Consider the following 13,258-nt stretch of genomic DNA (forward strand, 5'->3'; position numbering starts at 1 on the left):
GGTGGGTCTTTGCTGCAATATGCAGCAAAAGCACATCTTGTAAGGAAAGGGCTCAGCCCGCGAACCTTCTCCATACACCCACAGCCAATGTGTGACCAGGACCGATTCTAGCTTTTTTGCTGCCTGAGGCGAAAACTGAAATGCTGCCCCCCCCCCCTTCCCAAAAAAAAGCCCTGATGTCCACCTGTATTCAGCCCACTGAATTTGCATACACAACTTATAAAAAGCATCTAGTACCTGCTACTGACAACATTACTAATAATTTCCTCACACAGTACCACAGATCATGAACACCCTATGACTGACACTACACAGGCTGACGGTGCCTCACACACTAGTATCAGTCAGTGACACAGACCTTATAGGTGACTATTTGCACCATCAGGAAGAGGACTTCATTATGATTTTGCCCGTCCATTACAATCACTGTTGAGTTCACGGCCAGATGTCACCAGCTCCGTGTAGCATCTCCACACTGCGCCCATAAAAATACAACAGTCACTTACAATATGTCACCTGGATAACAATACTGTGCTACTATATATCCCAAACTATACAATTTAATATACAGCCCCTAATAATTTAATAGTGTAACCCTAAAGAACTAATATATAAAACACCACCCTAATGAACTTATATACAGCCCCCAATTAAATTATATACAGGACCCCATATATAGCCCCTCCTTAATTAAAATCTTCCCCCCATAGATGGAACCTCCCACTTTAATTATATCCAATTTCCTATAACAGCCCTCCCCATAGATGCCCCTCTTTTATTTAAGATCTGACTCCCATATACAATCCACGTAGGTAAAGCTATATACAGCCACCCTTCAGCCCACCCCCTATTTACATTAATATTCATCCCCCATTAAAAAGTCCCCTCCACCCCCAGCTTAGTTATATATAGTACTCATTTTATCCATGTCATCAAGGTTTTATCTCCTTCTCCTTTTTTTTTATTATATGCAGCCCACGACAAATGTTTTTTCTATTTAAAATGTGGCTAGTTAAAAAATAATAAAACTTTTACACACCTCGTCCCACGCCAAGGTCCTATCCTCTCCACTTGGCTGTTCCTGGGCAGCGCTGCTGTGCATGCTGCTCTATGGCACTGGAGGACGCAGACGGCGTTTGATGAAGTCATGTCGCCTGCATCCTCCAATGCCATAGGGCAGCGCAGACAAACAGGTCTGCGCTGCTGCACTGTACCACGCGGCAACGCTTGCCTCCATGTCACGGATAGTGATAGTAATATGGCAGTACGGACTGCCAGCGGCAGGTCTGTACTGCTAGTGGGTGACTTGAATGAGCGACCGAATCACCCAAAGCTGTTTTGCCGCTTCTTTCAGGGCACTGCAGCTGCCGTCTGAGGCGGAATTTTTATCCCGCCTCATGGCAGAAGCGGCTCTGTGTGTGACAATAAGTGCTAATATGTCACACGTCGGTAAGGGGTTAATGTAGTATATGGTGTGAATTATATTAGTAATTATATTACTAAGAATATTACTATTACATCATCGATGTCACAGGAGGCGGGGCTGTGACTACCTCTCACACGATATGAAGGCAGGGGGCGGGACTGTGACTACCTCTAACACATGACATACAGGCAGGGGGCGGGGCTATGACTACCTCTCACATATGGTTTACAGGCAGGGGGCGGGGCTGTGACTACCTCTCACACATGATATAGGGGCAGGTTATCAGTAGTAATAGATGAATAGATGTTACTGTAGCATAGTGTGAGCTCTATTCTCCAAGGTGGAAGCCGTGGAGAATGTGGAATATGAGCCTGAAAACCTCTGTAAACAATCTACATCACTGCTCCATTTCTATTTTCTGTCATTTGAGAATTAAGTCGCTGTAAATCGTTGTCCCCATTTCCGTCCTTTTGATTCTTCCCTCCTTATGGCGCTCTGTGAAGTTTTCCTGGATCTCCGCAGGCTCGTAGGAAACATCATAGGCCTCAATCACGGCCTCCTAGGACTCCTGCTCCAGAGACATTCAGAGCCCTCAAATATGTTTCATTATGGGAAATGCTTTTTTTTTTTTACCATATTAGACCATCAAATTTCTTTTATTCTTTATAGTAGAAGTAAAGTGTCCGTCTAGAGACTATGATGCTGTTAAATGGCTAAGGGGAATAAGATGATGGAAGAAAACGTTCAAGACATCTTTCATCAGGCATTGTAACAAAGAATCTAAAGAAACACAAGGGAGTACTTACATGTAGCACAATGTATAGCATTTACCTGTACATATTCCCCAGGAGTGGGACTGGACTACATTTCCCAGCACTACTTACTGCTCTGCTACTGCCACCTACAGGAGGAGATACAGAGGAAAGGACTGATTGGTTGAGAAGGGGATTGTGGGTCAAGGCTCAGCAGGAATAAGACAGGGGACCACATGTCCAGTAGAGGGAGAGACTGAGAGTATATGGAGAATCCTGCACCGGCGGCCCAGCAGCTCAGCTCCAGAGGAGAGGGAGACCTGCTGGAGAACCTGTGATTTAGGGTCCTAAATGGACCTGTATATAAGCTTTGTGTGGCTTCAATAAAAACAACAAACACTTGTAAGATGTAAGTATCTTCAGAACTTGATATCCCGGGCCAGCGCCTCCTATTGCGATGCAAGAAGTGAAGCCGGGACAGAATCACCGCACCTATGGCGCTTGTGCAGTGAAGCCATGGTGTACTACACCGGCTTCACTTGCTGCAACGCGCAGGCGCCGAGAGAACGAGGCTGAGATAAGTATATAGTTTATTTTTTTGGTTAAACAATCGCAGACAAAACATAAGAGGGTGATTTGGGACACTTAACCACCAGTCCATAAGGACCTGTGGGTGGTTAAGTGGCCCAAATCTCCCTGACAGGTTCCCTTCAATCATGTGAACATAAAAGTTTTGATATTAATGGGCAATATCAAGACCAAATGAGACAGGATAGTCGAAAATCCAAATTTATTGTCCTCCACACAGGACTGAATTTGTCAACAGGATGTACGACTTCCTCCAACATCTAAGAAATCCACTCCAGACATAGAGGTCTTCGGAGATAGTAGAGGTCTTCAGAGATAGCAGAGGTCTTTAGAGATAGTGGGGGTCATTAATTTACAGGCAATAAATCCTTCTCATTGCTGTGCAAACCAATTAAGGTCTTTGTTTCTGTTGTTTTTGTGCTTTATGACATTGCTCTTGTGTTCCTTTGTGTATAGATTTGTGTTACTTGAGATGCTTTGTTATACGATGTCTGATCAAAAGACCAGAGAAGTGAAACATGCTGGTAACATCAACTCATTAAGTTAGGTATTGAAAGGTATCAGAACCTTAAGATGTCTACTCTATTTCACCTACATTTATTCCTGGCTATGAAGCGTCGCTGACCCTACATGAGATAACAAGGTAGTCGGGGATAGGATATGCTCCTTGCTTATTAATGTGACTTTATATTTCTAATGTATTACCATGTCCCGCTCTTACCATATCCCATTTATTGAAGCACCCGGTGATCCGGCTCCTTTGAACCCCCTATAGATGCTGCTCTGCTGTTGCTGCACCTCTGGCCGGTGCCACGGCCCCCCTACAGCTCTGCTCTTGATGGGAAGAGGAGGAGGAGGGATTGAGTCCATAATTTTAATGAGCAGCTGTTCACATCCACAGAGCCTCTATAATGGCAACATGATTTGAAGAATTCAACTACTTTTGTCCAGAAATATAGGTCAGCTGCTGTGATGTGGGAATCTTGTATGATGAAAGCTCCTTCTTCTGCTGGAATGTCAAACATAAGCCAATGAGATGCATCACCTCAACTAGGGATGGTTGTCAGGTTGACCATTGGATGTTTTCGAGGCCATGTATATTCGGAGGATGACCTTACTGGGGCTACCTGCTCAATGAATCGACCATTACACTATCTTACAGTAAATAAGCCTTGTACGTGACAATGGTGAAACCTTTTAATCTCTAGATATAGAGGATGATCCTTTGTCACGGTTACAATCCCAAATTTACAAAAGAGATAGAGATCCACAATCTGTTTGCTTTACTGCCTTGTGCAACCTATTCTGTACCCACTCTAGTTCAGCAATGTCCATCTTAGGCCCCATGCACACAACCATTATGGGGGCCGGTGACACGGCTGGACCATTTGTGGCCATATCAGAGCCCTCATAGAGGTCCATGGTACCCGCTGCAGTGGGCACAGAAAAGCTTCCTATTGAGAGGGGAGGAGCACTAACCCCTCCTGAACCCAGCCGCATGCTATGCCCATGTGAGCATACAGTATACAGTCATGTGCACGGGGCTTTACTGTAAGGAACTAGTTTCTGAGGTGGCCATAGAATTGATGGTAAAGAATCCATCAATTTTAGTATAATAATAATAATCTTTATTTATATAGCGCCATCAAATTCCGTAGCGCTTTACAAATCAATATCTTCATGAATGGCCCCATGTCATGTATGAAACAGATTTTCTCCGTATTTTTTACCCCTTAACTATTTAATCACTACCCCTCACTCGTCCAGTGCCGCCTGGTCTGTGACGTCACCGATATAGATGAGCAGACCCAATGGTAGGGTTTGCCCCCCCCCCCTTTCCGGCCAATCTTAGTTGCTAGGGGTCTCAAATTGTCGGATTGGCCACCAATCCAGTAATATGTGTTGGTCAGACAGCTGAACTCGAACAACAGAAATGTTTGCTCATCTTATTTAGTAGTATTTAATTCAGTTTAGGTTACAATGATAATATTTTTTTTCTTTTTATGGGAAAAATGTAAAATATTTTTTCGCAATGTTTTTAGCTTGAAGGATTGTAAGAGACTTGCTAAGCCCTCGGACTAGTAATATGGACCAAGATGGCAACCACAAGACACCAAGCTGACATAGCAACCAATCAAATTTTTATCTCATTCCTGCTCCTTGGCACATGTTTAAGGCCTGTCTTGGGATGTGAAATTATGACTATAGATATATCTGGTTTAACTATTCCCAACTGAAGGGACATCGGTATGTACACGCAAAAAGTCTGTCCAAACAAAATTGCCCAAGAGCCAGAATTCTGGAGACCAGGAATGATAAATTCGCTCCCACATGTATACACAGCGCCAGGACCATCCAAGGTTCTGTTCTTCTCACAAACAAATCAGGTTAGACTCACAACTTCTGTCCATACTCCTGACTAAAGTCGATGAAGAGTTCCTCAAATTCTTCCCACAAGGAATATTAGGCTTACTGGTCCATAATTACCTGCTGAAAAGCTAGAAATCTTAGTTGAGTTGGGATCTTACTTCCTCATATAAGATGTCCAAGCTGGTTTTTACTTCCAGCAGTATTTACTATTACATACTCCTGACAGTAGTCCATGAAGAGTTTCTCAAACTTTCCCCACATGGAATATTAGGCTTACTGGCCCATAATAGCCAGGTGAAAAAGCTAGAAATGGACACCTGTCCCAAGTCCAGTTCCGATCTTACCTCCTCATAGGAACTGACCAGATTATTCTGACAGGACCAACCCCTCATGATCACACTTTTTGACCCCTTTTTTTGAATACCCGCAGTGTACAGATCCTACACAATAAAATCCTTAAGGTATAAAGGCAGAAATGAGTTGACAAGTCTTTTATAAACAAAGTATTTATTTAATCTATTGACAAGAAGTTGCTCGGTGACTTGCACTGTGCTCGCATCATTGCGCTGATTTCCTGGGAAGGAGCGGCTGGACGGGACTCACAGTGTTGGCGTTTCTCATTACTTTGTGGGATGGAGACCATGTTATGTTACACCTGACTGAGACCGGGAGGAGTTCCTGTGCCCAGACCAGACCCCTTGATAAGACTTTTGCTCCTTCATATGCTGGTGAGATTCTAGAAGAAGTTTGACCCTTGATCCTTAACCCTTGACTGCCTTCCCGGCCTCAGAAACTTAGACTGGACAGGAATGGATGCCTCCAGCCGCTCACACAAGTCCCTGTAAACAGTCACTACAAACAAAGAGCTCGGACTGGAAGAAATCATGGCACTACAGACAGCGAGACGAGAGGCTCCCCCTTTGTGGACCAGGCCGGGATATCTGATCGTTCTGAACGCATTCCCAGACACGCGTGTTCTTCGACACAGCAAACGAGATAAATAAGCATATGCACGCGTGGTGTTCTTCCCTGCTCTGCGCTGTCTCTTTTATCATATCCTAGTTGCAGAATACATCACACAATGGAAGCACAGACACAGGCCGTTCATGGAACGCAGCACAAGGGTCTACCCCCACCCCCTCATCCCCTGAGGAGATGCAGGAACATATGTGAAGAATTACCTCGGCCTCACACACGTCATGAATTAAGAGTTGTTTGGAAATGTTTTACTGTAGGCCAGCAGTGATACGGGGGATCATACCTATGTGCACCTCGGAACAAAGTGCTGCTTCTTACATCCTCCATACTCCCCAAATATCATTGGTAAGAGGGCTGACACTGCCAGTATGGTGCACACACACCAGATCATGGTCTACAGAGGGTCAGCGCTGGGTATCACTTGCCATCAAACCTCAGATTTGGACATGACTTCCTGCCTTATTATCATGAAACCTGAAGAAGGGAAGGTGTAGCCCTATAGGTCAAAGACCATTTAGAAGAGAAGGTGGAAGAATCACTGGAAAGTGCTGGACCCATCGCTCCGCTCTCGTACCATGAAATGAGAATGACCTTATCAAGGAGCATGCTCCTCACCGTAATGGGGGAATGTGGCTGTGCAAAACATTGGGGGGAAAATGGAGCCCACCAGACCCCAGGGCACAATACATATAAGTCTGGCCGAGTACGCTGAACAGTAGAGTGCATGCCCTACGCAAGGACAACACGTATGTATCGCACAAAGATTGGAGCCCACTATCAAGGGAATAGAGCTCCTTCTATACTAGGTGTCTAAAGAGGGAGAATGTGATTGTCACCAGCTACTGGTAGCTCTATAGTAATGTATGATAGCCTGAAATAGTGCCGGCACAGTAACCGGTGTGATGGAGCTCCACCTTATATGAGACTCGTAACGATGGAACAAGGCCTCACAGGTCAGCCCTCCTATGACACTCATCCTAGTAGTAAGGAGATGTCTACTCTGGGAAGGAAGCATTCAATTCTTGCCGCATGCTATGCCATAATCCCACCCGTGATACCTGGCAGGAACAAAGAGAACTGACACAACCATTTAATGTCGAAAGGTTCTAGACTGTGGTGAGGAACATCCTGCAGATGGAGGTGACCTGAGATCAGAGTCTCTCGCAGTTTACCAGTCTCTTGAAGAACCAGCCTTAGACATACGCTGAAGGCATTGGCTGTGCTACACTCGTACCCATGGGGTTAATTTAGTCTTCAGTTCCTCACCGGTCAGAGCCGCTGCACATCTGAAAAGCTTATATAATAAGCCGCACACAAGGTGAATGATGCAGGAATGAAGCACTCTGTGAGGGCGGCCATGTTCAGTCCATCAGCCAATCACAAGTGAGACTATGGATGTGCAGAACGTCATTTTCCAGGTTTTTTTTTTTAATGTGATTTTTTTTTTTTAAGTTTTTAGTTCTTTTTTAAGCAATTTCAATCTTTCTGAGTACCGATATCCAAAAAACAATGTAAAAAAAAAGTCATTTTTGTAAACAAAGAAGAAACAGATTTCCAAACGACGACAACATTGACGACAAAGCGTGTTTTTTTTTTTTCCTTTTTTACACTTCATAATTTTTGTCATTAAGTCTAATACGGACCGTACCGGGAAAGTCTTCTGAGAAAAAAAAAGGGGGGGAAGAAAGTTGGCAATTAGTGACGACGTCATCACTGAGGTTTGTGCACATGATATGGATCGAATGTCACTTGAGGTGCGCTCGGGGCTCGGAATGTGGGAGAGGACTGCAAAAAACGTAGAACTCACAAAACGATTTCAGGTTTCGGCAGAAAGGAGTCATCCTTTATTACAAACACTACAAGTCTCAGCGGCATCTTCCTTTCCATGGAAAAAGCCGTTGTTTAGGTAACTCTTGTAACATCTTCAAGATGAAGAGTTTTATATTCTGAGATGGAGAGGGTCCATTTAATGGAAATACATTTTTCATGTCTCTCAGGTCGTACCCTGGACAAGTGGCGTGAGGTTGTCCACCTGCCACACTCTTGGTTGGGACCGTTGCTCCGCCATGTGCAGAAAACGTTCCTCATCCATCCATTGGTTTCAAAACTTGAGCTGAATTCTTCAAGCCCTTTTCATGTCTTATTGTAAATTATTATTTGTACAAATCCAGGTCTAATATTCCAAAAATAATCTTCCTATCACCCCAAGCCCGATCCCGTACCCTTCCCAGGGAAGCTCTGCTCTCGGGGTGGAACCATCAGGGTGGCCTTTGGGGACAACAAGCGGTTCTGTCCGTACCAGGTGCAATAGAGAAACTTCATTGTACCAAGAGGGGTCGGGAGAGAGGGGAAGGCTCGGAACCCAAGTACATTAGGAAGTGTGAGGATGAGGAAGCACTCGGCATTCTGATCAAACTTCTACCGACTGGATCTGGTTCATCTGCGCCCGCATCACTTGAATGCTGTTGAGGATTTTCTTCTGGTGACCGGCTAATGTTACCCCAACCCGTAGGATGTCTCTGGAAAACAGAAGACAGTTTTTAGTAAGGTGACAATTACCCAAGATTATACACACAGAAGATTTTATACACAGAAATCCCAATATTCTCTTAGTCTCCTCAAACCAGGACAACCTCCTCTCAAAGTACTGAACACCCACGTTCTACATTAGGAGAGAGATCCTGCCAGACGCTTAGCCATGACCTGTGGCCACTGTCTCTCGTTCTCTGGATTATTTGCACTCTCTTTACACCGGGAGGCGTCTCCTTAATCCTGCAGGAATTCTCTATCAGACAGGTCTGGAGATGCTCAACACACAATACATAGAAGATACAGAAGGACCCTGCTTAGCTACGTGTTTATTCGCCTTCAGGGCCCATCCCTCACAAGAGTAGAGGAGAGTAAATATTGGTTCAGTGCACACAATGGAGTCAGGCTGGCTGGATCCCACGAGTCTATAGTAGCGGCATTCATCACAGATGAAGCAGGAGATGTAGCACTGTACTGTTATATAGGACACATGGCTGTAAGTGGCAGCTGTATGCCCCAGAGGTGAACTACCACCCCTCCTCCTTCACGCTCATCCCTGTCACTACTTACTCCATGATCATTTGTGACACGACTTCAAAGGTTGTGAAACCGGCATTGGCAAAACTCTCCTTGTATTGACCCATCTTGATGGCGTCCAGCCACTCGTCTACGGTGTTGAAGCTGGTGTAGTCAGGGACTGTGCGGTCCAAAAGCGGGAGAGTCACTCTGAAAGATACAAGTATGGAAAGAAGGATGAGCAGAGCAGGTATATAGGGTCACAGGCAAGGGGACTTCAATTACTGTGTATATAACATCGTACCCGGACGATAGAGGCGCCACAGCCTTCAGGCTGTTGGGATTGCGGATCATCTTGTCCAAGGTGTTGACTATTTGGCCAAATTTGGGCCGGTGATTTCTATCCTTTTGCCAACAGTCCAGCATTAGTTGGTGGAGGGCATTAGGACAATCCATGGGAGGTGGAAGGCGATAATCCTGTTCAATTGCATTTATAACCTGCAATATAAGAAGAGAAAATTGTAGGTAGGAGCTCTGCATATTTTGTATCCACCGCAGCGCCATGACCGGGGCAGGCCCGAGGTAACAAAGGCCTTGTTCTCTGCATGCGATTTGTCCTCGTCACTTAATTTGTGAACAATAGGATGCCTGGTGGATTCAGCGGGAGGTGCAGAGAACATCCCGTTTTTTCAGCTCCGCGGTCTACCTGACACCTGAAGGTCACCATGTTAATTGTCCATCAATGCTCCGACACAGAATCCGGGTGAAGGGGGCATGCAGCGTTTAATGAAGGCAGAAAGGAACAATTAACCCGAGTCAAGTCCAGATTAAATCCATCTAGTTTGTCTGCCGTATATATATTGAAAGCTGCAGCTCTGGTCTCCCCTTCCCAGTTATCTCTGGGACGTCCCTCCACAGCTACTTACGTCTTGGTTTGTCATGTCCCAGTAGGGTCTCTCCCCGTAAGACATCACTTCCCACATGACGATGCCGTAGCTCCAGACGTCGCTGGCGGATGTAAACTTTCTATACTGAATCGCTTCGGGAGCCGTCCATCGAATGGGAATCTTTCCTCCCTGTAACACAGAGAACATGAACGTGTCATTGTCCTATTCAATATGGCCGAGACTTTGGTTTATAAGATTTTTAAGGTGATGGATCTTGAAACAACAGGGTCACAAATATATCAGACGAAGACTCCTGTGATCACAGGAGGTAAGGTATGTTCTGAGAATTTCGCTGGACAAGGTGCATGATCCAAGCAGCGATTCATTATAGTCTATTGCACCGTGATGACAGAGCCCGGCCGCTAACAGTATGTCGGGGGTCTATTCATAGCCCCCACTGTCTCTCCAGGCAGGTTAAAGCATCTGAAATATGAAATTCCTTCACTTTCCCCACAGACAGACTCACACAAAGAATTTGACCCCTAGACGGGTGACATAAGCTCCATGACACGGCAGCGGTGTGTCCTCCAGAGCCAAGCCTCATGGTGACTGGGGTCACTGACATCACTCACCAGGGCGCTGGTGTATGTCGGGTCTGATGTATCATCTTCCAGAAAGCGAGACAAGCCGAAATCAGAGACTTTACACACCAGGTTACTGTTCACCAGGATATTCCGAGCAGCCAAGTCCCGGTGGACATAGTTCATATCAGCCAAGTACTTCATGCCGGCAGCAATGCCCCTCAGCATCCCCACCAGCTGGATGACTGTGAACTGCCCATCATTTTGCTGGAGAAAGAAGAAAAAAAAGAACATAAAGAGATCTCTTATATTATTTCCAGAAAACACAAACCACAATTGAACACTACAAATGTATTATTACAGCAGAACTGAATATCCAGACCCATCTCCACTGCTGCAGAATCAGACAATACAGGTCCATATCCAATTCTGCAATGCAGAAGCTACAGAACCATCTCCAAAGCAGGACTAGATTCTTCAGCAACATAACTGGCTTACAGATTCACTACCAAAACAGCAGAACCGGACACACCAGATCCACCTCCACAGCTGCAGAACCAGATACTACAGATCCATTTCCAAAACAATACTGGATACTTCAGATTCATCAATGCAGAACATAACCGGATCGCCACAGCACGGGAACCAAGAAGCAGAACTAAACACATCAGATCTCCTTAGACACTACAGATCCACTACGACATCAACAGAACTGAATGACTCAAAAGCAGGTGCTACAGAACTGGATGTGCTAGATCTGACAATACTCCAAGAGAACCAAATTCTCCAGAACCATCACCATAGTATCAGCAAATCAGTTTCATTTGATGTTCCACCCTCATTGGGGTCAGATGCTACAGACCCACCGCTACATGACCTTTCACCACAGCAGACTCAGAAACTACAGATCCATAACCACAACATCAGGTCCAGACACTACTGATCTATAACCACAGCATCAGGATCAGACACTACAGATTTATTACTGTACAGCAGAAGCTGATGTTAAAGACCATGACAGCCCTGGGCCCAGACCCATCAGCAGCAGAGCTCATCAGCAAGACCAGATGCTACAGGTCCATCACCACAGCTTGAAAATCTGACTCTGGAGACGCAACTCCATAATAGCAGAACCGGATGTTACAGATTATTACCCCTGGGATGGAACCAGAACATATAGATCAGCGCAGGAGCAGAGCTTGACATTATAGTCTCATCCGCACAGTAGATAAATTAGACACCATCGACAGTAAAGACACATGCTTACAACTAGAGCTTCTCATGCAAATCCCATACCCGGAGGAAGGAGTCGAGGGATCCGTTCTCCATGAACTCTGTAATGATCATGACTGGTGAGCTTTTGGTTACCACTCCTTCCAGATGGATGACATTTGGGTGGTCAAACTGCCCCATGATGCTGGCCTCACTGAGGAAGTCTCTCCTCTGCTTCTCCGTGTAGCCTGACTTTAAAGTCTTGATAGCCACAAAGATTTCTCTCTTTCCTGGAAGCTTCAGGTGTCCACTGCAAACTTCACCAAATTCCCCTACAGGAAATATAAAAGGATAAAGATCCTATAGCTGATCTGAAGCTGATCCGTAGCTTGATCACAAATGTATCCACCCCAAAATACGGTCCAGATTGTCACTTACCTGCTCCAATCACCTGCTCGATTTTCACACAGGAAATATCAATTTCTTTGGCAAATTCACGAACAGCCTCATTGGGATCCTCGTAGGTAAAAGGATCTATGTAAATTTTCATCCCTGGTGTCACTGCAATGGGAAAAAAGGGTCTCAGAGACTTGGCGAATGGATGAATGAAAAGGAAGTGAAGTGAGGAAGGTGGAAGAGATGAGGTGGAAAGGTGGAGGAGAAGTGAGAAAGACAAGGAAAGAGAAGAGACAATAAAAAAGGATAAAGGAAAGTGGATGAAACAAGGAAAAGGACAGGAAGGCGATGGAGAATATAATTTAGGATAGAGATGAGGAAAATGTGGGAAAATGGGGTGGAGAAGACAAGAGGCCAGAGAGAACAAGGATAACGTGAGAAAGAAGGTAGAGGAGGTAAGGGGGAAGTTGTAGAAGACGAGCAAGAGGTTTTATGAGAAGAGTGAAAGTGGAGGAGACATAGAAGAGCTGAGGAGCTGAAGAGGGAGGAGATCACAAGCAAAAGATGAACAAAGACTCTGAAAGAGATAAGGGAGAAGAAGGGGGAGGCAAAGAAGAACGTGGAAGAGGATGTGGATGTGGAAAAAGAAATGAAAAGGTGAAAAAGAAATATGGACAAAATGATAAAGTGACGAGAAAACAGGTGGAAGAAATTCAGGAAATGAGAGGAAAAAAAGGTTCAAGAAGGTAAGAAATGGGGTGAAGGAGAAGAGGAAACATCAGAAAATTTGTGATGGAGATTAAAAAAAAAGCTAAGGAAGAGACTAGGAAAATGTGAAGAAGAGAGAGAAGGAAAAGAAGAATGTGGAGATGAGGAAAAAAGTATGAAAAAGTAGAGAAGAAAGGAAGACAACAAAGTAGTTTCAAAGGACCAAAAAGAGGCAAAGAAAAGGGTGGAAGAAATATCGGAAACGAGAGGAAGGTCGAGAAGGTAAGAAAAAGGCGGAGAAGAGAAAAAGGTGGG

The 13,258-nt window shown here is 44.9% G+C and overlaps 1 protein-coding gene across 6 annotated transcripts in view; it reads right to left on the reverse strand.

Annotated features, from left to right (window-relative positions):
* Positions 1-5,626: 5,626 nt before the first annotated feature.
* The window catches only part of EPHB2 (EPH receptor B2), a 71,086-nt gene continuing 63,454 nt past the window's right edge, over positions 5,627-13,258 (reverse strand). For all 6 annotated transcript variants that reach the window (XM_072155443.1, XM_072155442.1, XM_072155440.1 and 3 more), the window contains 7 exons: positions 12,278-12,400; positions 11,924-12,171; positions 10,679-10,894; positions 10,086-10,235; positions 9,464-9,657; positions 9,214-9,369; positions 5,627-8,633 (listed from right to left, as the gene is read on the reverse strand). In XM_072155443.1, the coding sequence (XP_072011544.1) occupies positions 8,525-8,633; positions 9,214-9,369; positions 9,464-9,657; positions 10,086-10,235; positions 10,679-10,894; positions 11,924-12,171; positions 12,278-12,400 (1,196 nt within the window). In that variant the 3' untranslated portion in view covers positions 5,627-8,524. The remainder of the gene's footprint in view (positions 8,634-9,213; positions 9,370-9,463; positions 9,658-10,085; positions 10,236-10,678; positions 10,895-11,923; positions 12,172-12,277; positions 12,401-13,258) is intronic.

The sequence above is a fragment of the Engystomops pustulosus genome, chromosome 6, assembly GCF_040894005.1.
Source record: "Engystomops pustulosus chromosome 6, aEngPut4.maternal, whole genome shotgun sequence".
NCBI classification, from domain to species: domain Eukaryota; kingdom Metazoa; phylum Chordata; class Amphibia; order Anura; family Leptodactylidae; genus Engystomops; species Engystomops pustulosus.